A 25,535-nucleotide genomic window follows, 5' to 3' on the forward strand; every position below is an offset into this window, starting at 1 on the left:
GCTCAAAGGCAAGTGAATTCTGGGGGTGCTAACGCCTTGGTCTTTTTCTGATCCAGAGACCCAGAGATCTGAGGGGACTGTGGCCTTGCTGCCTGAATCTGGCCTTGGGGGAGAAGGTAGGGTCTCCGAGCCCATCAGAGGAGGTCCTCTTGCTCCGGAAACGACCTACCGCCTACTATCACAAAGCCTGCTTTTCCCAGACCTTGTTATCTACCCCCCTTGCCTCTTCCCATTCTTTCTCCTGGGTGGACTCAGAGAACAAACCAGAGTCAGCCTCAGGCGTGGTTGATCAGTGATAGAGACCCCTTTGCCCTCAGCCTTGTCCATCCTCCCTCTCTACCCCCAGGGACCCTGAGTTAGGGAGGTCTTAGAAGAGGGGTTCCTTAGCTCACCAAGGGGAGGCAGCTGACTGGAGGGCGGGGTGACCTTGCAGGCAGCTGGAGGGGGACAATGTGTGGGATGAATTCATTATTGATGAGCCCTGCACCCTGGGCTACTAATGAGCCCAGGCCGGCTGCTCTAATTGATGTCAAGAAACTTGAGACCCCCAGATCAGCTTCCCGCCTGCCAGCTGCCTCTCCTGAGCCCCCTCCCCCTTCTGTGCCCCCAGCTGCTCTGTTCCCTTCCCAGGGCCTCCTTTCCATCCCCACTGACACAGACGAGGCTAGGGCTCAGGCCTTCCCCTTCCCCTCTTGTCCCTTTGCATCACTCAAGTCTCAAGATGGGAGGCAGACAGGCTCTGGAGGGGCCGGGAGATTGGGAAGGAGAAACAGACCAGAGCCTGAGAATTACAGTTCAGGGACAGAGAGGTTGGTGCTGGGTTACATCTGCAGCATTGCTGAGCCCAAGGAATTCTTATCTTGTTTTGTGCATCCTCGGGAGAGACTTTGTCACTCTCTGAGACTCAAAGGTACAGGCACTATACAGACACGCCCATGATACTAGCCCAGTACTCACAGCCCACTTCCCCTCCTTATTTCCTCCTCATAATAGTATAAGAAATCTCAGATTTGGCCCCTGGAGTTAGGCTGATGCCATTCCCACCCATCCCCCGAGAGGGCGAGTATGGGATTTCCTTCCTGGAGAATTCCCAGTGCTTTGTTATGCCACAGCTGTCATCCTTGGAAATACTGCGTGGCTCTTTGCTTCATCAGGTCTCACCCTGCCTGTCAGTCCCTCTTCATTTATGGGTTCTGGGGAAGAAGTTCCCAAGTTACGGAATTATCAAGAAGTCACAGACTGGAGTGTGGAGCGGGCTTGGCCTCCTAGGAGAGATAGTTTTGAGATCACATGAGTACTGATAGGCAGGAGTCTAAGTTAATAAGACTAGCCCTGTTGATGGGGGAAGAAAGGTGAGGAGGACCTCGTTTCCTCCCCTCCCCAAATTCCCATGAATTTGTGGCTATGCTGCCCTCTGGCGGCTAAACTCTGGTTTAGCAGGACATGAACATCTTTGCCTCTTAACAATCCCGCTAGCATTTCGGCACCCCTCTCTGTCCTCTTCCTGGATATTAGGACAGTCCTAGAGGAAACAGAGGATCCTGAGGGGTTCCCTCACTCTGATTTCTCTTCAAAGACCTCAAGGCCATGTTGGTTAAGAATGAGGGCTTTCACAGTCAGGCAAGGCTGAATTTGAGTCTGTGACCTTGGGCAAGTTACATAACTTCTGGGGCCCTCAATTTCCCCTTGTGTAAATGGGGTTAATTGTACCTACTTCACACATTTAATTTCTGTCAAATTAAATGAGATACTGTATGTAAACTATTTAACACTACCTCTATGCACTAGAATACAATGGGCAAAACAAAACAAAAACCCAACTGGCTTTCTTCTGATTTAGTTCTGTGGCCTTTTCTCGAAACCCATTTCATTATTCTGATTTCGGAAAGCCCAGGTGAGTCTTCTGGACCATCTCCCCCCACCTTCAACCTGGACCTCCCCCTTTGCATCCTTCCCTAACCCTCAAACCCAAAGAGAAGGGATTCCGCTCCCTTTTCTCCTGGAGGTGTCGGGACCAGATGTGGCGGGGCTGGGTGATGAGCAGAGGAGTCAAGCCCTTCTTTCACCCCCACCATCATCTCTTTCACTTAAGAAAAGGGAACCCCAGAATTAGTTCCACAGTTGCTGTGGGTCATGCTCTTGGCTCCCAGTGGAAAGAAGCTGCCAGAAACACAAACATTTCCTACCCACCAAGCGGTCTGGTTCCAGGAAAGTTCTGGAAAGAGTGGGGATAGGACAGATTCCAGCTCTGGTCAGTGGGGGCACCGGGCCGGGTTTATTGCACTTGCAACAGAGTTTAAATAAGTCCCGGGTGTCCGGAGCCAAGGTGAAGGGAGGGTTGGGCAGGGAGAGGAGGGGCAGGGTCAGTGCAGCTGGCGGGCAGAACCCAGATCCTGCAGGCCGGGGACAGCGGGCTCCCCCTTTCTCCAGGGGACTGGTAGGGCCTGTGTCCCGCCAGTGTTAAGGTTCCAGATCTGTTGCCATCGTGGCCCCTTCAGGGTCCTGGGCAATTCCTGACTTCTCCTGAGTCAGAGGTGGATTGGGCCTCCAGGCCCAGGTCTGGAGCAGGCTCAAATGTAGTCCTGGATCTGCCTAGTTAGGTTACCAATGTCTGAGTCTGGGTCCCAGATCAACCCCAGGCCCCAGGTTCGATCTGGCCCTGTTAGAGTTCTGATTCCCCTTGCAGCTGGTTCTGGGCCAGCGTGGATCCTGGTGTGGGATCTGTCCTGAGCGGGGCCTGGGGCACCATCCACGGTTATTGTTCCTTGTTGGCCCACCGGGGTGGGGGCTGTCCAGAGCTGCCATGTCTCGCTCCCCAGGTTCCAGGTTCTTAACTGGGGGCTTCTGGCAGGGCTGAGGACAGATCTTTGCAGGCTGGAGCTGGACAGGAAGTCCTGGTGGCACGTCTGAGCCGGAGAACTGGTATTGGATCCCCCAGTTCTGGTTCCAAGTTGTTTTCAGGAAACTCTCCAAAATGCAAAGGCTGCAGGGAGGCTGGGGCCTCTGTCCCTGGATCTGAGTTCCCCCATCCATGAGGAGGGCATGTGTAAACGAGGGTCCTTCACAGTGCATGGGGGGAGGGGATCCCCAGCTCCGCACCTCCCGGCTCTGGCCCTTCAAGTATGTCTCTGGGCTGGGGAGAGGAGCTTCTCCCTGGCCCTCAGCACCTTCAGGAAGCGCCCAGCCCCCTCCCTGTCAGTAGACTGAGGGGTGGGGGGACTGGACCTTCAGGATTGGGAGTCTGGGATCGGGAAGAGTCAGGCATCAGAGGTGGCTGGAGGCTTGAGCTGAGCTTTTTCCATGGCGGTGCCGTATGGGAGGGAGCGTTTGAAGAATCCGAGCTAATGAGGGGAAAAGGAGGGAGAGTTGAGTTACTCTGGTTCCCATTTCTCTGCAGGTCTTATCCCAAGGGGGGGATGAAGATGACTCTAGTGATTCCAATCTCCCCATCTTGCAAAAGTGGCCCAGCTGTTAAGACTACCTCTCCAAGAGGTCCAGTGGGTTAAGGGGGCTAAGGTTGGGGGCACTTTGGTGCTGTAAAAATGCCCCCAGTTCAGCCAGAGATGGCAAATAGGTTTGAAGTCAAGTTCTAAGTCTCATTGCTTAGTAGTGGCTGCCTCTTGAGAAGGATTCTGAGGCTACTTCTAGGGTATGAACAATTAGTGATGGCTGCCATGGGTTTCTGGAGGAAGTGACAGCACAAATGCCGCATACTGGCCACTTGTGAGTAACACTGATTTTGAATGTATAAATAAACTTAGCAGCTTGAGTCAAGAGAACTTTTTCTAAGCTAGGGGCTGTAGAATGAAGGAAAGGATCCTATAGGCAGTGTCCAGATGGGATGCCTGTGGCCAGGGAGAGGTGGGGACATGTGGCTGGAGAATTGGTCTGGAGGCAGATGCTTGGAACTGTGCTGCATCAAGGGCAGAGCCTGGTGAGAGAGAGGCCAAGTCAGGTAGGATGTGGCTGACCTTGTAGAGGATATAGATGAGCAGACCTAGGAGCAGGAGGCCAATGAGGATGGCTAGGATAATGATCCAGAGCGGGACGCTGTGGCTGCCTTCTGCCTTGATCCACTGCACGGCTGTGGCCACCTGGGGAGCAAGTCAGGAGAGGTCACTGAAAAGCTGTTAGTTCTCCCCACCCTACACTTGGCTCCCACTTGCCACTGGACCTAGACCCACCTTTCCCCTTCCATCTTGGGCTAACAGAATTCTGATCTTCAAAATTCAAATTCCTAAAATGTGCATTATTGTCTCTTACTTTTGGGCTTTCACACCTGCTAATTCCCTCTCCCCAGAGAATATTCCTTTACTGACTGGTTAGCCTGGTAGATCCTATTTATCCTTCAGGTTTTGCTTAAACGTCACTTCCTCCAGGAAGCCTTTCCCGACTCTGCAAGCCTGTGTTCAAGTGTCCTTATGAGGTGTTCCCATAAACATGCTGGCACTTGTCACACTGTCTTCTCACTGCCCTGTCCATCTTGCTTATCATTGTGTTCCCAGGACCTAGCACAGTGCCTGGCACACAGTAGATGCTCAATGAATATTTGTTACCATAATCAGGCCAGCCCCCGTCGCATCCCAGTGCTAGCGCCAGGCCCAGCACTCTATCTTCCTTGGCCCAGACCTCTGGCCCGGGACTCACCTGCAGTTCCTTTCGGGGAAGCTGCCGAGGCAGGATTCGGTAGGGCATCTTCAGGGCTTCATACACAGCTTCACACTGCAGACTAAATGGCTGGTGTTCCCGCTGTGGGTGGTGGAAAGGTGTTCAGGGTGGCCTCTTATGGTATCTAGGAGGTCATTGGGCTCCCCATGGTCTGGCTCTGGTTATGATCTTTCCCTATTTTGGACTCATTCTCTTCTGAATCTCTCTCTGTGTTCCTTATATGAGATAATAAATGTGTAACTGAATAGTTACAATTAGATGACAGCATGTTCAATAGAAAAAGCATTGTTTTGGAATCGTGAATATGGGTGAAGCACCCAGGATGATGCCTGGCCTATAGGATGCACTCAATAAATGACTACTCTTTACTGTTCCTACATCTGCTTGCCTCTCTGTGATGGATATGTCTTCCGTCTCTGTTTTCTATCATTCTCTGCCACTGGTCTCCCTCCAGCCCTCCCTCCTCTGAATGGGCCAGGAAAGGAAAGCTGTCGGTCCCAGTGTGGCCACTAGGTGGCGCCAAGGACACACAGCCCTGTTCAAACAAGGGTGAGGGAGGGGAGCGCGGCTGCCTGGGTCCCAGTCACCAAAGCGGGTGGCTAGGGCAGTGGGGAAAGCGAGCGTCAGTCCAGGCAGGCCCGAAGGTCGGGGGTCAGGACTGAGGTGAGGCTCCCTCACCTGGAGGAAGGTCTTGGCCCAGACGCGGAAATGCAGTAGCAGACTTCGGCTTTCTTGTCGGTGCAGTGGCCCCAGCTCACAGCGCAGCCTGAAACACTCGGCCTCCGGGCATTTCTGGGAAGAAAGCAGAGGCTTGAATGCGGCGTTCCGCCCTGCTGGTGGCTCTGAGGATGCAAACAGATCCTCAGTGCTTCGGCCCAGACCTCATTCCCAGGAGGACTTACCAGGATCTGAGGCCCTGAGGAGGCAGGGCTTCGGCCTGGAGCATCCCGTCTTTGCAGCCGGTGGTGCTGGGAACCCTCGGGATCCAACTGGAAGAGGAAAGGGACCATTAGCTGCCTCTCTCACCTCATTACAGCCTCTAAGTCAGCCTGCCTCTGGGGTCCAGAGCAGCTTCGACCTGGTCTTCCACCCATACAACTGACCATCTCCTGTGGCAAGGCACCGACCTCAGCACTGAAATACCGAAACGGGTGAGACTTGATCCTTGGAGTTTACAAGGAGGAGATGTCAATAAATAATTAGGGCCCCGTGCCTGCCTTGGGGCCTTTGCACTGGCTGTCCCCTCTGCTTGGAATGCTCTTTCTCGAGTCTTCACACACAGGTTCACCCTTGTCTTTCATGCCTCAATTCACCTGTTCCCTCCTCAAGAGGTTTCCCCTGATGACTCAAACAGGCTCTGAGCCCTGCCCTGCCCCAGCATTTTAGCACTGCACTCTCAATACTTCGCTATACCTGTTTCTCTCTCTCTTTTTAATTTTTATTGTCTCTTACCCTCCACTAAAACATAAACTCCATGAGAGTGGGGACCTTGTTGAGTTTTGCTTGGTGCGATCTTTCCTGAGCCTGTAACATGGCTCAGTGCATTGTTGTTTATGTGTAAATGAGCTTTAAAACAGGCACTGGGGCCCAGGGGAGCGGCTCTGAGGAAGGCTTTCCGGAGGTGGTGGTGCTGAGCTGGGCCCTAGGAGTACACCAGGGCAAGAAGTCAGGGAAGGATACTTCAGGCAGAAAGACAGAAGTGCAGTGCATAAAACAGTCTTTTCCCCTCCCAGGGTCTCAAGGTGTCTGTGGGCCCTCGGACCCCCTTCCAGTGGCCTAAGTCCTAGCTCCAGGCACACCCTACTTGGCTCTTCTAGTTTCCCGGCGACCTTTCCCAACCACCCTCGGCTTGGTCCCCTCACCCCCAGGCCAGTCCCTAGGCCCCTCACCTCCAGGCCCTGTGGGTTGGGGGGGTGACTGGTGGTGCAGTTGCTGAGTCCTGTGACCCTGGTCACGTAGAGGAGCTGCTGACCTTCCAGAGCCTGGGGACAGCTGAGCTCCAGCACGCCCCTGCTAATGGAGCTGGGGCCCAGGTTGATGAGCTGAGGAGAGGAGGCCACAGTTATCATGGGAAGGGAGGGAGTGATTCCGCCCTGTTGAAACCCAGGTCCTGGTGGCCCTCTCATCCCTGCTGCGAGTCTCCCATCTCAGGAGTGAGGGAGGAAATCAACGGGCAGAGGCGAAATCCTCTCCAGCCAACCGTCCTGGAGGAGGTGGCTCCATCCTTCCCCCTATTGTTTTTTTTTTTCTTTTTTTGCGGGAACTTAGTTCCCCAACTAGGGATTGAACCCGTGGCCCCCTACAGTGGAAGCGTGGAGTCCTAACCACCGGACCGCCAGGGAAGCCCCATCCTTCCCTTCTAAGTTGCTCAACTGGCCGGTCTCTCACACTGATCCTGCCCAGGCCTTTACCTCTCACTCTCCACTCCCCGTCTCTTGCTCGCAATCCCTCAGGCTGGTCCCAGCCATCTGTCACTCATACAGCTCCTCCTTCCGTGTCATTCATTCTATTCCGGCCCTCCACTCCCAGTAGCCCACCTGGGGACCAAGGCCTCCCTGCCTCTGTCCCTCCTCACCTCATAGACGTGGTGGACAGCAGGGCCCACGTCCCCCTCCTCCTGTGGCTGGTCTCGGGGATGCCAGTCGCTCACTGGGAATAGCACTGCCTCGGGCTTGGAGACACTAAAGAGGAGGGTGGTTTAGTGGACAGTGGAAGGTACCCCATCCCATATGCATCCTTTCCTAGAAGTCCATCTTGCCTCCCAGAGAGCCCCATTTTGCCCGGGCACTGACCCGTTAAGGGAGACCTGGGCCTGAGCTTCCACGGAGAGCAGGAAGGAAACCACTTCGCTTTGTGAGTTGTTGAGATTCTTGCTGTGGGATGGAGGAGAGACTCAGGTGGTGCTGGAGCCCAGCCAGGAAGAATTTCACCTGCACCAGACTCCGCCCCTGCCTCGCCCTCCTAGGCCCCGCCCCCAACTCAGCCTCAGCCTGGCCCCACCCACTCCCTACCTGAGGATCTGGAAGTCAAACTGGATGGTTTTCTTCGTGTCCCTGAGGTGCGGGACTGTGAACCGAAGGCCACCCCAGAGCTGTAGGACAGGGAGGGAGGACAAGGGGGCTGTTAGATTGGGCGTCTGCCAAATCCCAATTGCAGCCCTCCTTCCCTATCCTACAGCTCTGCTCAGGATGGGCCGGTCACGTTCCCTTGGGTCCTCTCTCCTGTCCCAGACTTACACTGGCTCCCGCCTTCATGGGGTTGCCCAGGTCACACACCAGCAGGCGGCTCTGGTTCACAGCAAAATAGTCACAGCTCAGGCTGGAGAAGTTCTGGAGGTGGGGTGGGTGCAGGTAAGGCTCTGGTGTCCCTCTGGCAGGATCTCCCGAGCCCTGCCTAAGAGTCCCCTCTCACCCCTGGGTGTCTGACGAGTCCTGAGTACTCAGCCTCCGGAGGGGCCGTGACGCGAAGCTCTGCCTCATAGGCGCCACCCTCACCCACATTCTGGGCATGGAAAGTGAGGTTCAGAGAGTTCTTGTCGCCCAGGTACACGTGGTTCTGCTCCCTGGAGGGGACACACAGGGTCAGGGACACTGGGGAATTAATCTGCAAACCAAGACAATGGGCCATAACAATAATAGACACTTTACTGAGTTCCAACTCTATGGCAGGCACTAGGCTAGATGCTTTATGTAGATTATTTCATTTAATCCTTCCCCAAAGCCAGAGAAATAGATGCTCTTATTTCCACTATACAGAGGAGGAAGTTGCATAATTTCCCAGGGTCACACAGCCAGCTAATATGTTCCTATTCTACTTTTTCACGTGCCAGGTGCTTCCAAGCCCCACGTGTTCTGCTAGGAGACCTTGGCATCTGGAACCCCCCAGTTTGACATCAGCCTTCACTTACCCAAACACTTCCAGCTGTAGGTCTGGCACACAGATATTGTCTTCTCCACAGTCCAGCAAGATCTGAGCCTGGGGAGCAGGGCAGCCTTGAGAGGGGGAGTTGCGACCCCCTCCTAAGCTGTCGGCTCCCCACTCCAGGGCCCCACCCCTAGCGGCCCAGGCCCCTCTCCTCCCGGCCCATCTCCCCACCCTGCCCTCACCTTGTCCTCTATGCGGCTCTTGCTCTGGTAGTGTAGGACTGGCCGAAGGCCGTGGCTGTCCACAGGGGCTTGGGGGTCCAGGGAGAAGTTGAGGGCGATGTGAATCGGGGAGAGTTTGTCTCGAAACTCTGACTCGTTCTGGGGCCAGGGGAGAGGGTTCACAGATTCAGGGGACACAGGGGACTTGGTGGCCCTGCTCCTCACATCTCCCTTTGTCCACTCAGGACCCTCAAGGATTCAGGTGTCCAAACTTGACCATGCTCATTGCTTCAGAGGCAGCCTGGTTCCCAGCTCTTCCAACAGAAGGGCCCCCTTCCCCAGCCCCCCAAAGTCCCAGGCCTTTCACTGAAATCTCCCTGTCTCGTTCCCTTCATGAGGGGTCCCCAGTTCTACGTGGCCACTCTTCCCAGGCCAGTCCATTCCCTGCCCTTGGGCCCATACCCTGAGGTAGATCTTCATCTCTCTGCAATCCTCCCGAGCCCCGTTCTGGATGAGCAGGGTCTGGGTCAGGGTGGCCTGTCGGGAGGCCAGGAACAGTGCCCGCCGTGCTCCACCCTTCTGCTTTTGCCAGTCCAACTGGAGCTCCACCGTGAAGCCTGCAGCCGGGCACGTATGTTAAGGAGCATATGCCCCTCCCTTCTAATCTATCCAGAGGGATAAGAGGTCCCCGAGTCCCTAGCCCCTCCATCCCCATCCCAGTGCCTGAAAGGTTCAGGCGGTCTCTCCCTCACCGATGGAGTCAGGAACGTGTTTTCCAGAAGCATTGAGGCAGAAGCTGAGATTGATGCTGGAGGAAGACCAAAGGGAAAGCTGGTGTATCCAACTAGAACGGGCATCCTATTCCCTACCTGCCTCCCAGACAGACCCAGACTGGGACAGTCCCATTGGTCCACTTCCAAAGACCTGGTCTCCCTCCCCACTTCCAGGCACAGATGAAGCACCCCCAGACTCCGTCCCCGCAGTCTCCTGGGCACCCCACTCACCAAGCCGCAGGGTTCCCCCCCAAGCTGCAGCTATGCTCCTCTGGGTTGAACATGGCGGGAAAGATGGTGAGGGAGGCACTGGCAGACACGATGGGGCGACCCCTGCCAAGAGTGGATGTGGGGGTCAAAGAACTAAGACTCCTCAGGAACCTGGGCACAGGAAGCTGACGCCCAAGCCCCAGGATCCCAGTTTGTACACTTCCCCAAACTCAGCCCTGTTGAGAAATCCCCCAGTTCCCACGTCTCCCAGGCTGCCCCCTGCCCAAGTTCATACCTGTACACCACAGCCTTGTCTACACCAAAGGACCCCACAATCAGATCTGCAAGAAGTCAAGAAACTACCTCTTACAGCAAGCCCCAAATCAGAATCCTTCCCAACCCCTTCCAGTTGCATTGTTCAAGGAGGCCGAAGTGAGGGGACACCGCCATCTGGTGGCATCATCCTAGAACTGCACCCAGGGGCTTAGGAAAGTGCATTAGAGGGGCTAGGGTTCTGTGACCAGGGAATTCTAAGGTGAAAGGGCCCGCTGGCACAACTCACCAGGGTATCCGTTGCCATCCAGGTCTCGGCCTCCTCGAAGGGCGAAGCCAAAGAAGTCCGGCGTGTGGCCAGCTGCCCACAGGGGCAGCAGAACCTGGGAAGGCTTAGAGGCCAGGCCCCCTGGGCCCCCAGGGAATACAAACACCACTCCCTGCTGGTTCTCCCCACCAAAGGCAGCCCCAATGGCTACATCTGCAAGACACACAGCACACAGCAGTCAGCAGGCCAGGAATCCAGGAGTTCAAATCTCTACCGTCAGACCCCAGGACCCGGGATCCTATTTTCCCCATCTGTCATTCCCAGTATTCTAACCTCTTCAAGCCCCAAGATCCAGACATTGGGATTAAAATCTCCACACCTCCTGGAGAAGTCACTGGGGGTCTTGGGTATCTTATCTGACAGCCATATCTCCCCAACTCCCTTCTGACTCAGGCCCCCACTCCTCCTCAGCACCTTGAGCCCAGGGTGCTTACCATTGTAGCCATCCTGGTCCAGGTCTCCCAGGGGGGTCAGGGAGCTGCCGAATCGACCAAACTCATCATGGCCAGTGAGGGTAAGGGTGGGCACAGGCTCCATGCCGGCCGGGCGCTGCAGGTAGATGTAGACCCTGCCCACCTCCTGCGGCCGCCCGTCGGCTGTGCGCTCCATGAGCAGGGGCGCCCCTACCAGCAAGTCGTCCAGCCTGAGGGTAGGGGAAACCCAGCCATCCTGAGACCCTGCCCGGCCACGTCCCCTCCTCAATCCCAGTGCCAGGAAATCCCAGGCATCTTGGATCCGGACTCCTTCCCACCCAAGTGAGAGACCTGAGGTCTTGTGGTCTTCGGTTCTCAGCTCTCTCTTTGCCCCTGAGCCTAGGGAACGCAGGCAGGAGGAGGAGAATCCAGAGAAAAACTCTCCTTGCATTTTTCTGTCCCTCCCCTACTCCTCGTCCTGTGCTGTGCCCCTTTCCCACTACTCACCCGTCCCCATTGATGTCTGTGGCAGCCACTGCATAGCCAAAGTAGGAGGCCATCTGGGAGGGACAGAAGGGCAGCGGTGGGTCAGAACTAGGGGGTCAATCAACAAGGGCCATGGGGGGAAATCAGGGACTCCAGGGAGCCTGAGAAGTTGGGCTGAGCTTATTGGCTCAGGGCGGGGGCTTGGATGGCAGAGGGCCAAGCTGGGTTGTGTGTGTGTGTGTGTGGGGGGGGTGTCCTCACCTGTTCCCCTGAGAAGTTGTAGAGGGACCGGATGTCTGAGCCATTAAGGATGGTGACCTGGGGACGAGGAGATATACCCATTGGTCCCAGACTCCCAGATCATCCCATGGATGGAGGACAAATGAGTACAGGACACCCAGGGACAGGCATTCCTTGGAGACATAGACCACTTATCTCCTAATTCCCTCCTTTGCTTTGCCTCACATTCCCATCTCTATATTGGGTAGCTCCATCCCAGGGCAACTTCATTATTTTCCTCCATGTCACTTATCAACTACTACTGACAGATTTCGTACTTATCTGTCTGTTGTGCCTGTCTACCTACAAGAATGTCAGATAAGTGAGGGCAGGAGCTTTGTTTTGTTTTTTGCTTTCTCCCCAGAGCCTAAAGTAGTGCTTGGTGAGCAGCTGACACTCAATAATCATTAGCTGAATGACTGAGGCCTCATCCACCAGCCCTCCCAAATCATAAACACTCATGGCTCCCCCGACATGCCCCCTTAGTGATGGGCCCTTCCAGTCCCCTGAGTCTCTCGACTCCCTGTTCTCTTTCCCAGTCTTGCTGCTGTTCCTCTGGTGTGAGCCCTCCCCTAGGAATGCTGGAGAGCCCCCTGGCCTCCCCCTGCCTCGGGCTCTCCCTTCCCCTCGGCAGCCTTCCTCCATGGCAGCGGGACCGATCGCCCTAGAGCCGGTCTAGGAGGGACGTGGCTGGCTTGGAAATCCGTGGTGGTTCCCTGAAGCCATGGCCCAGTCTCAGCTTCTTGGCTGGTCCTCTGAGGCTCTGGAGAATCTGGCCCCAACCTATCTGTTTTTGCCCAACCTCTCTTTAGTCTCCTTATCCCCAATGAGCCCATGCTGAACTGGCCTGAATTTTTTTCCTTTCCTTCCCTGCCTTTTCTCATGCTCCCACCTAGGATGCTCTTTCCTCATCCCCACTGATCTTTCATAGGACCTTTTCTGATCCATCCCTGCCCTAGAAAAGAGGTTATTCTACCCTCTAAACTGCTATATCATCTTGACCACTTTTCTGAAATTTATCCTAGTGCAGAAAGAATGCTGACTTTGGAATAAGACAGGTCTGGTTTTAAATCTCTTTCCAGCGGGCTTCCCTGGTGGCGCAGTGGTTGCGAGTCCGCCTGCCGATGCAGGGGACACGGGTTCGTGCCCCGGTCCGGGAAGATCCCACATGCCGCGGAGCGGCTGGGCCCGTGAGCCATGGCTGCTGAGCCTGCGCGTCTGGAGCCTGTGCTCCGCAACGGGAGAGGCCACAACCGTGAGAGGCCCGCGTACCGCAAAAAAAAAAACCAACAAAAAAACTCTTTCCAGCCACTTACTAACTGGGTGATCTTAAACAACTTACTTAGTCTCTTTGAGCCTCAGCTTTCTCATGTGTAAAATGTGAATGGTAATATCTCCCCTGATAAGCTTGTTGCGAAGACTAGAAATCATGAGTAGACAGTGCCCGATGCACTGAGGGTCTCGTGAATAGGAGCTGCACCTTAGATTACAATCACATGTGTGTCTTATCTTACATACTTGATTAGAAGCACCTAACAAGATGGGGTATGATGTCTTATTCAACTTCTTATCTCTTACCTTGCCCTAATAAATGCTGGTAATTGAATGGACTCCTATAGCATTCTTATCTATATCCTTTTTAAAGCACTCGCCATGGTCTAATAATAACAGCTACAGTTGTACACTGCCTTACAGTTCACTAAGTACTTTCACGTGCATTATCTCACTTCATCCTTACAAGAGGCTTGTGAGGTCAGAACTATTATTATCCCATTATAAAGAGAAGAATGAGGCTCAGAGAGGTTAAGCAGACTCAAGGTTTTTATGGAATGAAATGGGGTAGGAATAAATCACAGATTGATTCATCCAGAGTGAGTGCCAGAACTCAAACACTGGTCTGACCTAAGAGCCCGTGTTCTGATCCACTTTTTTCACCCTCCCAAACTGCCTTGCATGGTTCTTTGTGATTAGCCAGGGGACGGGAGAGCAGAGGAGGGAGGGAGAGTCAGACTGGGCCTTACGTAACCATAGGTGAGGTTCCCTTTGGGCACACCAGCAATGAAGTCTGTAGAGGGAAGAGAAAGTTGTAGGCTAAGGTCAGGGAAAGGGGAGTCAGACAAAAATGGTGTCTCAGTCCCTGTGGCTCTGGGTCCTGGGTCTCCATCTGCCCCCTCCCTTGGCCCCAGCCTGGGGACACACTCACCTTCTGTGTCATCACCACTGAATTCACCTACAGCCACAGAGTATCCTAGGAGACAGGGTGGGCGGATATTAGGATTCCTGCTTTGGGGACCCCTCTGCCCTGGCCTATCCTCAATCCCTTACCCACCCCTACTGGGCCTTCACAGTCAGCCTGCACATGACACATAGGGCAGGAGGCTCGGGATGCCTGGGTGGGAGAAGGGAGGTGGGGTGGGGGGTGGGTGAGCGAGGACAGGGGCCCCTGAGGTTCTCCCCCTGCAGCTCCCACCCTGTTTGCTCGCTCACCCAGGTAGCTGTCATCGTAAATGGAACTGGCCTGGCGAGTCTGCAGCTGCCCCCGAACTGGGTTGATCAGGTACCCGGGGTAATAGGATTCTGCAATCTGCTCCTGGGTGGCAGACAGGATCTGGCCTGGGGAAGGGGATGAGGAGGGGATGGCTTGAGGAGGAGCTGGCAGGGATGGGGGCGCTGGGGGCTGACTGGGTAGGATTTCAGAAGTCTGGTTCAAGGAGGGGAAGCTTGTGGAGGGTGGTGGGAGAGGATGGGTAAGTTTCAGGAAAGGGAGAGGAGAACTGGGACGGGGGCAGAGGAGGGAAGGATGGTGATCTCAGGCTGGGAGAGGGATGAGAGGCCAGGTGCGGGAGACAGATGCAGGGATAGAGGAGGAAGGGCTTACCTTGCCAGAAATAGCTCCCTGGTCCGCCCAGGACCACACGCCCAGTCTGTGGGGGGAAGGAGGTGAGTCCACATCTGGTCCTGATTCCCCTGCATCCCGCACCCACAGCCACTCTCCTCCCAGATACCCCCTCACCTTGGTGAACTCGGCACTGAAGCCCCCTTGGCAGTAACCCTGCCCTGCTGCCTGGCTGAAATCTGCAAGGGGAGAAGGTGGTGGGAAGGAGCTCCACACAGATGGGTCAGGCAGGAAAGAGGAGAAAGCTTGGGGAAGGAGAGGGGAGAGGGGGCCAGAGAAAGGACCTCTCTGGACCAGACAGTGAGCATCAAGGCTGATGGGGGGTGGGGGACCGTGGGGATTCACAGAGAAGGCAGACTCAGGGCTTGCGCCCCCTCTTGCCCTACCTGAGCGGCATGGTGCATACTCCAGAATCCGGGTGAAGTTGTCTGTGGAGAGATAGCAGGTGCCCACGGGATCGCTCAGAGGCTCCTTCTCAGTGCGCCAGCTGTAGAGGGGAGCACAGGCCTGGGAGGGCCCAGGAGGAGGGGTTCCAGGTTTAGTCCAACAGGAACTCTCTGGCCCGCTTCCCCCACTGCGCTCTGCTAACCGCAACCATTGCCCCTCCTGCCCACCACACCAGTCAGCCTGCTGGCCCTCACCAAGATGGAGGAGCCATGGGCTCGCACCGTCGCTCCGAACCACTGCAGGGACTTGTACTCCACAGGCTCCTCTCCTTCGAGGCTGGATGGTGGCGAGGACTCTAGGATCCGAGAGCCTTGGGGAAGTTGGAAAGGGGAGTCATGCCACCTGCGGGCAGCTGAGCCCTAGAGCAGCCCCCGTGCCCTCAGCCTGGGGGCACCCAAGCACTTGCAAGCCCTGAGCCCGTGACTCATGGGAGGGGGAGTGGGGAAGGTCCTTACAGTCTGCTTGTTGTAGCCTGACTCACCTTCCCCTGCACGCATGCACACAAGCCCATGTGCACACATGTGCACACGCACACACACAGAGAACCTGGGGTTTCTAGAGTTGCATTCCCCTGGTCTGCCTGCCTCCTCACCCAGCTGGGACAAGGATGCTTGTGGTGAGGTGGGGAAGAACGGCTATTTCCTGAGAGGGCTACCCTCTGGCTGCACTTCTCTGTCAGTACCTGGGCCTGTGTCTCTAGCAGCATGTGTTCTATGTCCTTGACCTTTCTCACGTCACTGAATCTCTCTCTGCCCCTTGTGTCTGCGTGTATGCGTGCGCACATCTGTCTGTCTGTGTCTCTCTCCTTCCAAACCCTCTCTGCCTCCATGAGACAGCCTTTTTTATTCCTCTGCTTTTCATCTATCTTCCAGGTTTAAAAAAAAATCGGTCAGTTTTGTGCTCTTACACCACCCCTCCCCCACTGTCTCCATCTTTTGATGCTCTCCTCTTTTGTCCCCTCACCCCAGTTTATCTCTGGAACCACACTGCTCAAGTTCATGTCCTCGCTCCACCTTTTACTAGCCGTGTGACCTTAGTCAAGTTACTTAACCCGTTTCCTCACCTATAAAATGGGGATAATAACACTTCGCACCATCGTTGAACGGATTAAGTGCGTTAATATATGTAAAGTGCTTACAACAGTGCCCAGTATACAGCAAGTGCTCTTGAAGCGTTAGCTGTTATTGTTTCTCAGCCTGTCTCCTTCCATCCCTCTCTGCATCTACTCCGGACCTTAAGCTCTTTGAGGGCGGGGGCTTAATCATGTTTCAATCCCCTGCAGTACCAGCACAGAGCCTGGCACGCATTATCACTTAGTCAGTGCTTGGTTAAATGAATCGAATAGGCTCTGTGACTCTCCCTGTCTTTGTCTGTGTTACTGCCCTGGCCTCCCTGAGTTGTGGGTGATTCAAGGAAAATGAGAGCCACATGTTTCTGAATCATGCCCGCCCTCCTTGGGCTGGGCTGGATTGGGAACGTGGTGTGAGTGCCACGGGGAGCCGCTGCACCGCTGCACGGAGCTGGAGCCCCAGAGCCTCAGAGCACGTGGCCCTGGAACTGGTCAGGCTCCGCCCCTCGCTCCAGACCCCGCCCGGGCCCCGCCCCCTAGCCTCAGCCCCACCCCTTAGTCCCACCCTGAACCTCCCCGACCTACGAAGGGGGTTACCTTTGCTGTCAAATTCAATGGGGGTGCACTGTGCCGGGCTGGTGCCCCAGGGGCAGAGGTAGACGGCACCGCCCTGCAGCACTCCCGGCTGGCTGGTGTTAGCCTTGGGCGCTCCCACCAGCACGCTGACCCTGCGGAGGGGAAAGGAGAGGCAGCTCAGAGGGGGGGCTCCTAGCTCTTCTCCAGTCTCCCCAGGCGGGAAGGACCCAGGCCTCTGGGCCAGGGTCTGGGTGGGTGTGGCACAGATGCCCCCCGGGTTGTATTTATATCTCAGAAGATGCCACGGATGCCAGAGGCACAGGCCGGAGTCAGGCGGTCCCCATGTGCCGCTGTCACTAACACAGCCTCTCCCGCCTCCCACCACTCTCTCCCCTCCTACCTTTCCCTGTCATTAGAAGGAGGAACCAGAGTCAGTTCTGGGAAGAGGCCGGGGCCAGAGCTTCTCTATCTCCCCTATGGGCCTGCCAAGACGGAAGATGCAGCCCCTAGAACCCCAGGGTCCTCTTACCTAGCCTATACCCTCTCCTCCCAAGCCAAAGCCCTTCTCTGGGCAAAACCCAGGCGTCCAGCTGCCCAGCTGCCCAGCCCTGGGGCCTGTAGGAGGAAAATGTGAGTCTTAGAAACCAGGCAGTAGAAATTGAGAGAGGAGCTGGAGAATGGTGATAGCAGATTGTTCCCCTGGGCCTGGGCCTGTACCTGCCCTCACCCTGGGCTGTGGTGGGACCTCCCCATCCTGGCTAGGTCTCTGTCTCAGCCTCTGAACCCCTTTCCCATACACCATTGCTCGGAGTCTGAATTCAGATCCTGCTCTACTGGGGTCTTAGTTTTGGACACAGTGCCTCGTTCCCCCTGAGATGATGAGAAGGTTGCCTTTGCTGGGGGGTCCTATGTAATGGGGTGGTGATTGCTAAGGTCCTGGATAATTGTCCTGCCTCTGGCTCTAACTCTATCATTCCTGGGTCCCTTGCCTCCAAGACCTCTGTGCAGCTGTCAGCCTTCTGGGCTTTCTCCTCCAGTGTCCCACGTGGACTGCATCTGGCAGCCGGGGCAACTGAACCAGTGTCCCTGCCAGCCGCCAGCCTTGGCCTCTGCTCTCCTCCCATATCTGACTCTGGCACTGCTTCTCCATCTGTCCCTCTGCCCCTATGACTGCTTGCTCTTTTGGTTTTGGTTTTAGGGACCTCTCTCCCTCTCTCTCTCTCTCTCTCTCTCTCTCTCTCTCTCTCTCTCTGATCTCAGATCTTGGGCTTCTCCATCTCTGTTGGTTTCTGGCCCCTTTCAGCTTTCAGCACTCCCAACACCCACCCTTTTCCCGAGATCCCTTCATTAGCCTTTCTTACCAGGAGTCCCCAAGTCAAGGATTATGGTAGAGGTCACAAAAGCGGGGGTGTGTGTGATGGGGGATGGGAGACAGGGCGGGTGACAATCGAGTAGGGGAGGGGGGAGGGGGGTTCAAGAGGAATAGGAATGGGAACCCCAGAGGGAGCAGCTCCAAGGGACTGAAGCAGAGAGTGAGGATGGTCTAGCAGGGCCAGAGGATGAGGATGGGAGAAGAAAGGGTCCAGAGGGATGGGAGGGGAGGCCTGGAGTGAGAGTTCCTGGAGTGATGGGGGGTGGGGTGCCAGCCTCGGTTACCCTGGGGACAGGAAATGTTTACAGCCTGTGGCTTCCTGTCTGTTTCCAACCTCTCACTTCGCCGTTTGTCTCCCACCGGCCCGCCTGCTGGGCCCCACCCCTCTCACTCAGGCAGTACATTCAGTAGGGGGGTGGGAGCTGGCTGTCTACTCGGGAGGCACAGTGACCTGGTGGGCTGCCAGGCCTAGTAGGTGAGGTTGGTGGTGGGGAGAGATTGCATTGCCCCAGGGCTGGGGGAGGATAGAGGGGTGCAACCCTCTGTAGAAGAGGCTGCTGCAGAAAACAGCAGTGGTACAGGGGTTCTGGGTCAGGCAGTAGCTCAGTGTGGACTTGGGAATACCCTCTCCCTCTTCCTCTGGGTGAAGAGGTTGAACAGGTTATCTCAAAGTCTTCCGGAGCCCCCATACTCTTCCAGGAGAGCGTAAGGGCTTGGCCAAGGGACCCTGCTCCCACCCCCAATTTTCCCACCACTCCGTGGTGGGGAGCTGAGCCTGAGTGCTCCTGGGATGGCCTGAGGAAGAAGCTTGGAGTCTGCCAGGGTGGGAAGGTGAGAGAGAGGCCTTACAAGGGTTAGAAAGCCCACAAACTTGTGGGCCAGGGGCATATGCCGTGGCTGCGTGAAGGTTCAGCAGATCTGGGCTACAGGCAAGGGACACAGATTCCGACGCAGACTTGCCCCGTGCCGCCCATGGCTTATACCTGAGGATGCAGTGGCCCTTCCTTCCCAGCTCCTCCAAGTCAGTCCAGTAAATAGTGCCCTCCCCCATGTGCCAAGAGAGGCGCCCAGTGTCGGGGGTGGCACGTCACATACCTTATCCTTATTCTCCCACTCCTAGTTCCTGCTTCCTAAATCCTGCAGCAGTTGGGTCCTACTAGGGGTCCAAGAAGGTAACAATGGAGGGTCCTTGGGCTCTTTTCAATATTTCAGAGAGCCTAACGGAAATCATGCGTTTACCTGATAAGGCAGCCCAGGCTAATTAAAACCTCAAGTGTATTTGCTTTGGGCTGGAATTATACCAACTCCTGTGGGGAACCTAGTTATCTCATATTGGTCAGATGCTCTGATTGGCAGCTATAGATGTCTTCTTGTTCTAATTTTTGGTTGATAAAAAGAAACAGGAAAAAGGAGTTAATTATTCCTTCCTAAATGCAGCTTGGCAGATAAACTCTTCCAAAATATAGAGACCAAGGGAAGAAATAATTGCCATAATTTATTTTGAAGCCTCAGAACTCTGATGTTCTAGAGCTGCTTCTTGGAGACACAGGCTGCCTCAGCACCATGGTTTGAAGACTTTCTTGTAGATGCCTCAGGGCTGCCACATGGAGTAAGCAGAGGCCAGTTTGGTCCTGACATTCCTCTCCATCTTCTTTCAGAGCAACCTCTTTTCTCTGTTTTATATAGAATGCTCTGGTAAGATATCATTTGAAAAGAAAGAAGAGAGAGAGAGAGAGAGAGAAAGAAAGAAAAAGAAAGAAAGAAAGGAAGGAAGGAAGAAGGAAAGGAAGGAAGAAAGAAAGGAAGAAGGGAAGGAAGAAAATTAAAAACTGTAACAAAAAATACTGCTGACCTAGTCCCATGTCCTCATTGTACAGATGGGGAAACTAAGTCCCAGAGAAATTAAGTCACATGTCCTGGGGTCACTCAGAATCCTTCTCAACCTAAGAACCAGAAGCCAGGAATCCTGATACCTAGGCCACTGTCTGGTCTACCCCGTTGCCAATTTGTTCCCTCCTCTCCTCGCCACTATCTCCCCAGTCAGGCTTCTGATTAACCAAGTTCCTGTTCAATACATGGTTACTGTTTGACTCTGTTGGACTGACAAGGTCGGGGGTGGAGAGTAGCAAGTGGACGGGACCCAGCTCCTGCAGGTCCTATGGCAGCCCTGGCCAGGCCAGAGGAGACACCTGGTTCTGGGTCCCCCAGTGTAGTCTCCAGGGAAATGCCTGGCTGGCTGGAAAGGAAGAGTTGCCTCCACTTGTGGCAGCTCCACAAGGGGAAGGAGCTGGGCTAAGGCTGGTGCACCTTTCCAACACATGTCTTGGGTCAAGTCACTTCCCCTCTCCAAGACTTGAATTCTCTACCCATAAAATGATGGGTTGCCCTTGAATGGTCCCTAAACAAACTTCTAATTCTAAACTTCTATGATTCCTGAAGCTTCAGTTCATATACATGCATAAAATGGGAGCAATAATGCTTCATCTGTCTAAGGCTAAGATTTTTGTAATGATCCAACAGAAAAATTGATATGAAAGTGCTAAAGAATGTGCGGCACTATTATTACTATCACTGCCATAAGCAAATATTAAAAGCAAGTAAGAAATAGTGAAAATCTTAGACAAAGAACTAGGTGGTGTCCAGGGAAGAGAGAACCAGAAACAGAAAATAGCTACCTCATAAAAGTCATGCCTCCATGGACCTGGTGCTTTTTATGTATATTGTCTCGTTTAGTCCTCAGAACAGCCTCATAAGTTAGGTGTCTGATTTTCATGAGAAGACCAGGCTCCAGGATTTAAGTCTTAAGTAACTCAGCCCAGCTCACACAAAGAACAAGTAAGTGGTGGGGCCTGGACGCACACCCAGCTTGGCCTGACTTAAAGCCTGCCCCTTTCCTTCCGTGTAACCTCTCTAGTGCTTACCCTGCCCTCTGATGCTGTTTCAGTTTCCACAGTGAGAGGTGATGAAGGGGGCCAAGAACACTGAGGCCCTCCCTCTCCAGCAAAGGCTCCAGGTGAGGGGCTACATTTGTCCCCCACAGGTAGGAGGGGTTGAAGTCCCAGATGTGGTGGGGAGGGAGGTCACTGGGGAGGTGGGCTGTTCTGAGTCCTATTCTAAGAGTGCTTTGTAGAGAGAAAATGAGAGGGGGAGGTGCGCAAGCTGGACACCTGGGTTCCCTTGGGAGAAGAGAGGAGCAGAAGGGGAGGGGGAGGGGATGAGACTGCTGGGTCCTGCTTTAGAAAAGGGCTTTGGGGACTTTAGGATCAGGCCAGGGGCCAGACAGACACCTAGGGAACCAACTGGGAGTGTGTGAAAGTCCAGATGTTTCAGAGGAGTGTTTTAAAAGGGAGATGACACTCTTGTTAGGTGGGAGTGGGGGTGGGATAAGAGGAAGGTTAAGAGCCAGATAACTGGATACCCTATTGTGGGGGAGGATCCCATCCCCTCCCTCCCTCCCCCTTCTCTACCCTGTTAGGTTTGTGGTAAGCAGTCGCAAGGGGCCTGGGGGAGGCCGGGCCTGGCAGAAGCTCCAGGCCAGGGTGATGCAATGGGGTTTGGGCAGGAGGCCAGGGGGGTGGGGTGGGCGCTGGGTGGGGACCTTGAATAGCCCAGAACCAACAGCTGGGGCCTAACCATCCTCCAGACAAAGGAGAAATTTGCCCCATACCCCAAGTGAATTACCTAGATTAACCCCTTTTCTCCAAAATTTAAAGGAAATGAGTAGAGATCAGTTAACTGTATCATGTGTAGGAACAGCTCACCTCTGACAGAGGTCCTATCAAAGCTGGATACTAGGGGTTGTTGTGCTGGTGGCGACGGTGGGTAGCAGTGGCAATCTCAGAGCCCAGAGGTGTAGAAAGAGGATTCTTCCAGACATCGTGGAGGATCAGGCACCTGGCACCTGGGTGTCCCCGTCCCACCCCAGGAGCAGCTTCCTTCCCCTCTCACTCCCCCCCACACACATTTAAGCAAACACCCTTGTTCTAATGTTGCCTAGCTCGTTTCCCCAAGCCCGTGGGCTCCCCATTTTCCTGGCACACAGTGTCCACTCTGCTTGTCACCCTGCTGAGCTGGGAATGGGGGATCCTCCTTTGAGACTTCCCCGGTCTCTGAAGTCCAGTGTTCTGACGCTCTTGGGCCCTGCGAGCCCGCGTCTCCCCAGCTTCCGACCCCAACCCCAGAAGTCCCGGTCTCAGTTCAGCTCCAGCCGACAAGTTACAGGAAATCAGTTTTTCTCTTCCTCCCAAGAGCTAGAGGAAGAGGGAAACCGCCCACCCCCCTTCACGGGCGCACACACCCCCCTCCCGGCACATCCGAGCCCCCACCCTTGGCTGAGCCAGCCCCCAGCCCCGGCGCCCCCCAGGACCACGGTCCCGGGACTCTCCCCAACTTCCCGGATCCCCTCTTCTGAACAGAGATTGGGGGTGGCGGGCGGAGTAGGAGACCGAGGAGAAAGGGGAGGAAGCCGCCGTCCCCCTCCCGAGTCTTTCCCGGTCTGAGTTGAGGGGGGAGGGGAGGATAAGGCTGGCCCCCATTTAACCTCTGGACCCCTTCAGCCTCCGACTCCCTTCTTACTACACACAGCTCATTCTGCTTCGACCCGTTCTCTCTCCGCACAATGGCCCTCAGGGGTCCCGGGGTTCCCCAGTGCTCCAAAAAGCCCACCCTGGCCTCCGCGCCCCCTCTCCGTCCCCATCCGCCTCCGGTCCCGGCAGCTCTCGGATCTCAACCAGAGACCCTCTGCTCTCCATTCCCGCGCCCTCCTCTCTCTTGGCCCCAAGACTCCGGCCCAGACTTCTCCAGCTTGCAGCTTCGTGTCCTCTCCCCACCCCACACGTCTCCCTGCAGATCGCTCTCAAACTCCTGGCCACCCTACACGCCGGCCACTGTCCCCTCCCTACTCCATCGCGGGCCCCCAACTCCGGCGAGGGCCCCCAACTCCAACCCTAGTCCTTCCAAACTCCGCCTCCCAAACTCAAGCCTTGGTCCCCTCCAGACTCCAGCCGCGCCCCCTGTCTCCAGGCGCGCACCCCCGACCCCGCCAGCCCGCCGCCAACCCTCCTCAACTCACCCGTCTGTCCCCGGCCGGTAAAAGTCCACCGAGAAGCCGAAGAAGGAGCCCGGGGGCCCAGAGAGCACCGCTGGGGCCTCCGCGTCTAAGTTGAAGCCCCCGACCCTGGGCGGCGGCGGCAGCAGCAGCAGCAGCAGCAGCGGCAGCAGCCGGGGTCGGCGCCGGGGGCCCCAGCGCAGCTGCACGGCGAGGAGAGCGGACCCTGGCGCCCGGCTCCCCATAGCGCCCGCTCTTCCCTGTCCTGGGGCCACCGACCCGGAGCCGCTTCCTAAACCTCCCAGAGGCGAATGACTCAACGCGGGGAGGAGTTTGCCAAACTCCCGGCTGAGCCCTCCCCCCGCCTGCCGGGGGGGCGGGCGGGAGGGCATTCCTGGGTCCCTGGAACGCTGAGGCCGCGCCCCCCACCCCGAAGGGGCGTGGGGGGGACGCACCTCTCCACTTCCCTCGCCCCAGCCCCAGCTGGAGGCCGGTTGTCTGGACTGGGTCAGACTGGGCTGGTTTGGGCTCTTCCCCCTCCTTCTCTCTGCTTCCCCCTACTTCCTCCCGCCTCCTTTCCAGATGTACAACGTAAACGCTCGGAAAAGGAGTCGGAAAAAGGGAGCGGAGAATTTCCTAATGAGGAAAGGAATCACCTCCGGAGGGCGGAAGGAGTCTGAATATGTGTGTGGGGTCTCCCTCACCAATTCAAGGAGGAGGCTTCGGGGTCTAAAGGCAGAGGAGACACCTCTGGCATCTGGCCAGCTGGGATTCCCCCTTGCCTTCCGGGGCCATGGGGTGCCTGGGTTCCAGCCAGCTGGATTTGGGACTCAGGAGTTGAGGTACCGTGTGCTCCCAGTCAGCCTGATCCGATGGAGGACCTACACCGGCTCTCCGCTCCCTGCCCCCCGCCCCCACAAGTTGCTAGAATTGAAAACCCAGGAGTCCAGAAATTTGGGGTTACTTCACCAGGAGGATTCCGGTCCAGGCCTCCCCCTTTCTTGGTTGTAGGATATGGAAATCTCTGCTGAGTCCCTTCCGAGAATCTGGCAGTTGACCAAGAGCCTGGTAGTGGGGGGGAAAGGGTTGCTTTGGCCCCTCGGTGTCTCCTTGATCAAACTGGCCTGATTCCTACAAACCTGGAGAATCGTAGGATGGGGTGGGGTGGTGTCTTGCAAAGGGGCCCAACCTTTAGCTTCTATTGTCTTTAGGCTCTGGGAGCTGGAACACAGGACCCCATTCTCCCAAGATGCCCTGTGGATGTAGAGGAAGGGACTGTAGCAGGAGAAGGCAGTGACCCCCTGCCCATCCCTTCCCCCAGCCCTGGCTCTGTGTGATGAGATCACCTTTCAGGATTCTAGTCTTTATCTTAGTCTGGGGGAGGGGGACCAAGGGGCCTAGATTCTCTCCTAACCTCCTCTCCTTTCCAGCCCTCTTCCTGTCTTTTTCCTCCAGGACTCCTCCCCTTCCAGAATAATAATCCCCCGAATCAGAACCCTGCCCCTTCTCTTCTCCAGTCCCCTGCCCCACTCTGGCTTGGGGGACTCAGAATCAATGCTTTTTCCTTCGCCACGAGTCTCCTCCTCATTCTACTACTCTACTTCCTGTCCCAAATCACCCAGCTGTTTTTTAAAAGCCCCTCTCCAGAGCCAGCTGCAGCCCAAGAGAGAAGGCAGCTGGTCAGACTGTGGAGTGATGCTGGCTCCCATCCCACTCTCACATCTGCAGGTCCTGACCCCCTCTTAGGCGAGGAACCCAAAGAATCTCTGGGTCAGGATCTTAAGCACAGCAACTGCCGTGAAGGTAACCTCTAGGTGAAAACCACTCAAGCCAAGGGCTGAGACCCTCTCTGGGAGGAAAGAGGTTGAGGGCTGACTGCTGTATAACCCAGCAGAGCATGTGTGTGTGAACCCAAATCTCTCCTTTTCAGCGCAGGCACAAGCTCTTTAGATTTTCCCAGGATTTGGGAGCTTGGGGTGGGGGTGGGAATGGATACAGGGAGGGAGGTGTGTGAGTCAGCTCCTCCCAGGAGCCTTGGTGAGGGACAGGGGACATAGCGTCCTGCCCCAGTTCTCCTCCCCACTCCACCCCCCCCACACACACACCCCCGGCTTGGCCAAGTCAAACAGGCCCCCTCCCTGTCCATTCCCTGCTCCTGTTTACACCGGGAGCCCCTTAGTCATTCTCTGGCTGGCTTTTCTACTCTCCCCAATATCCCTCCTCTCTTGGCTCTCTCTGCCCTTATAAGTCCTCTCCCAGTGGCCCCAACCCTCCTGCCTTCCATCTCACCATGCCTGCCGCTGCCTGGCCCTCCCTTCCTCTGCTCCGGGTCAGGCCTGCACTTGGGGTTCCCTCCTAGTTGGAGCTGCTTCAGGCAGCCCTCCAGGTCTGGAAGCTGGCCTAGAAAGGTCAGCCAGGAGGGGGTTCCTAGGGATCATCAGCCCAACCCTCTCCTTCAGAAGAGGAAATGGGTGTAGAGAGGTGAATTGACTTGTCCAAGGTCAAATGGCTACCAGTTAGTGGTGAGTCTGGAACCTAAGTGTTTGGACTCTAAACCCAATACTCTCTCCTCTCAGCCCACTGCCCACTAAATGCTCTGTCTCCTGTCAGCTT

At 55.6% G+C, this 25,535-nt stretch overlaps 1 protein-coding gene across 1 annotated transcript; it reads right to left on the bottom strand.

The window, feature by feature from the left end:
* Nucleotides 1-2,252: 2,252 nt before the first annotated feature.
* On the bottom strand, nucleotides 2,253-24,810 carry ITGA5 (integrin subunit alpha 5). Its single transcript, XM_059081466.2, has 30 exons — nucleotides 22,947-24,810; nucleotides 16,525-16,655; nucleotides 15,053-15,168; nucleotides 14,798-14,918; nucleotides 14,529-14,590; nucleotides 14,394-14,439; nucleotides 14,003-14,128; nucleotides 13,719-13,763; nucleotides 13,537-13,580; nucleotides 11,498-11,554; nucleotides 11,258-11,310; nucleotides 10,772-10,980; nucleotides 10,299-10,490; nucleotides 10,032-10,077; nucleotides 9,758-9,859; nucleotides 9,506-9,561; nucleotides 9,216-9,370; nucleotides 8,775-8,912; nucleotides 8,576-8,643; nucleotides 8,080-8,230; nucleotides 7,905-7,997; nucleotides 7,680-7,759; nucleotides 7,461-7,541; nucleotides 7,244-7,349; nucleotides 6,558-6,710; nucleotides 5,571-5,657; nucleotides 5,347-5,460; nucleotides 4,648-4,749; nucleotides 3,972-4,094; nucleotides 2,253-3,341 (listed from the first exon to the last, which is right to left on the bottom strand). The coding sequence occupies exons 1-30, from the start codon at nucleotides 23,312-23,314 to the stop codon at nucleotides 3,258-3,260; spliced, it is 3,309 nt and encodes a 1,102-aa protein (XP_058937449.1). The 5' UTR covers nucleotides 23,315-24,810; the 3' UTR covers nucleotides 2,253-3,257.
* Nucleotides 24,811-25,535: the final 725 nt, after the last annotated feature.

The sequence above is a fragment of the Kogia breviceps genome, chromosome 12 (assembly GCF_026419965.1).
Source record: "Kogia breviceps isolate mKogBre1 chromosome 12, mKogBre1 haplotype 1, whole genome shotgun sequence".
NCBI lineage: Eukaryota > Metazoa > Chordata > Mammalia > Artiodactyla > Physeteridae > Kogia > Kogia breviceps.

Excerpts from the sequence above, each read along its gene's own strand:
- ITGA5 (XM_059081466.2), bottom strand. The coding sequence starts at position 23,314 with ATGCCCTCCCGCCCGCCCCCCCGGCAGGCGGGGGGAGGGCTCAGCCGG. Across the intron at positions 7,760-7,904 it reads CCATGAAGGCGGGAGCCAGT|CTCTGGGGTGGCCTTCGGTT; the intron begins GTAAGTCTGGGA and ends CCTGTCCTACAG. Across the intron at positions 4,750-5,346 it reads GGGCCAAGACCTTCCTCCAG|CGGGAACACCAGCCATTTAG; the intron begins GTGAGGGAGCCT and ends CACCACCCACAG.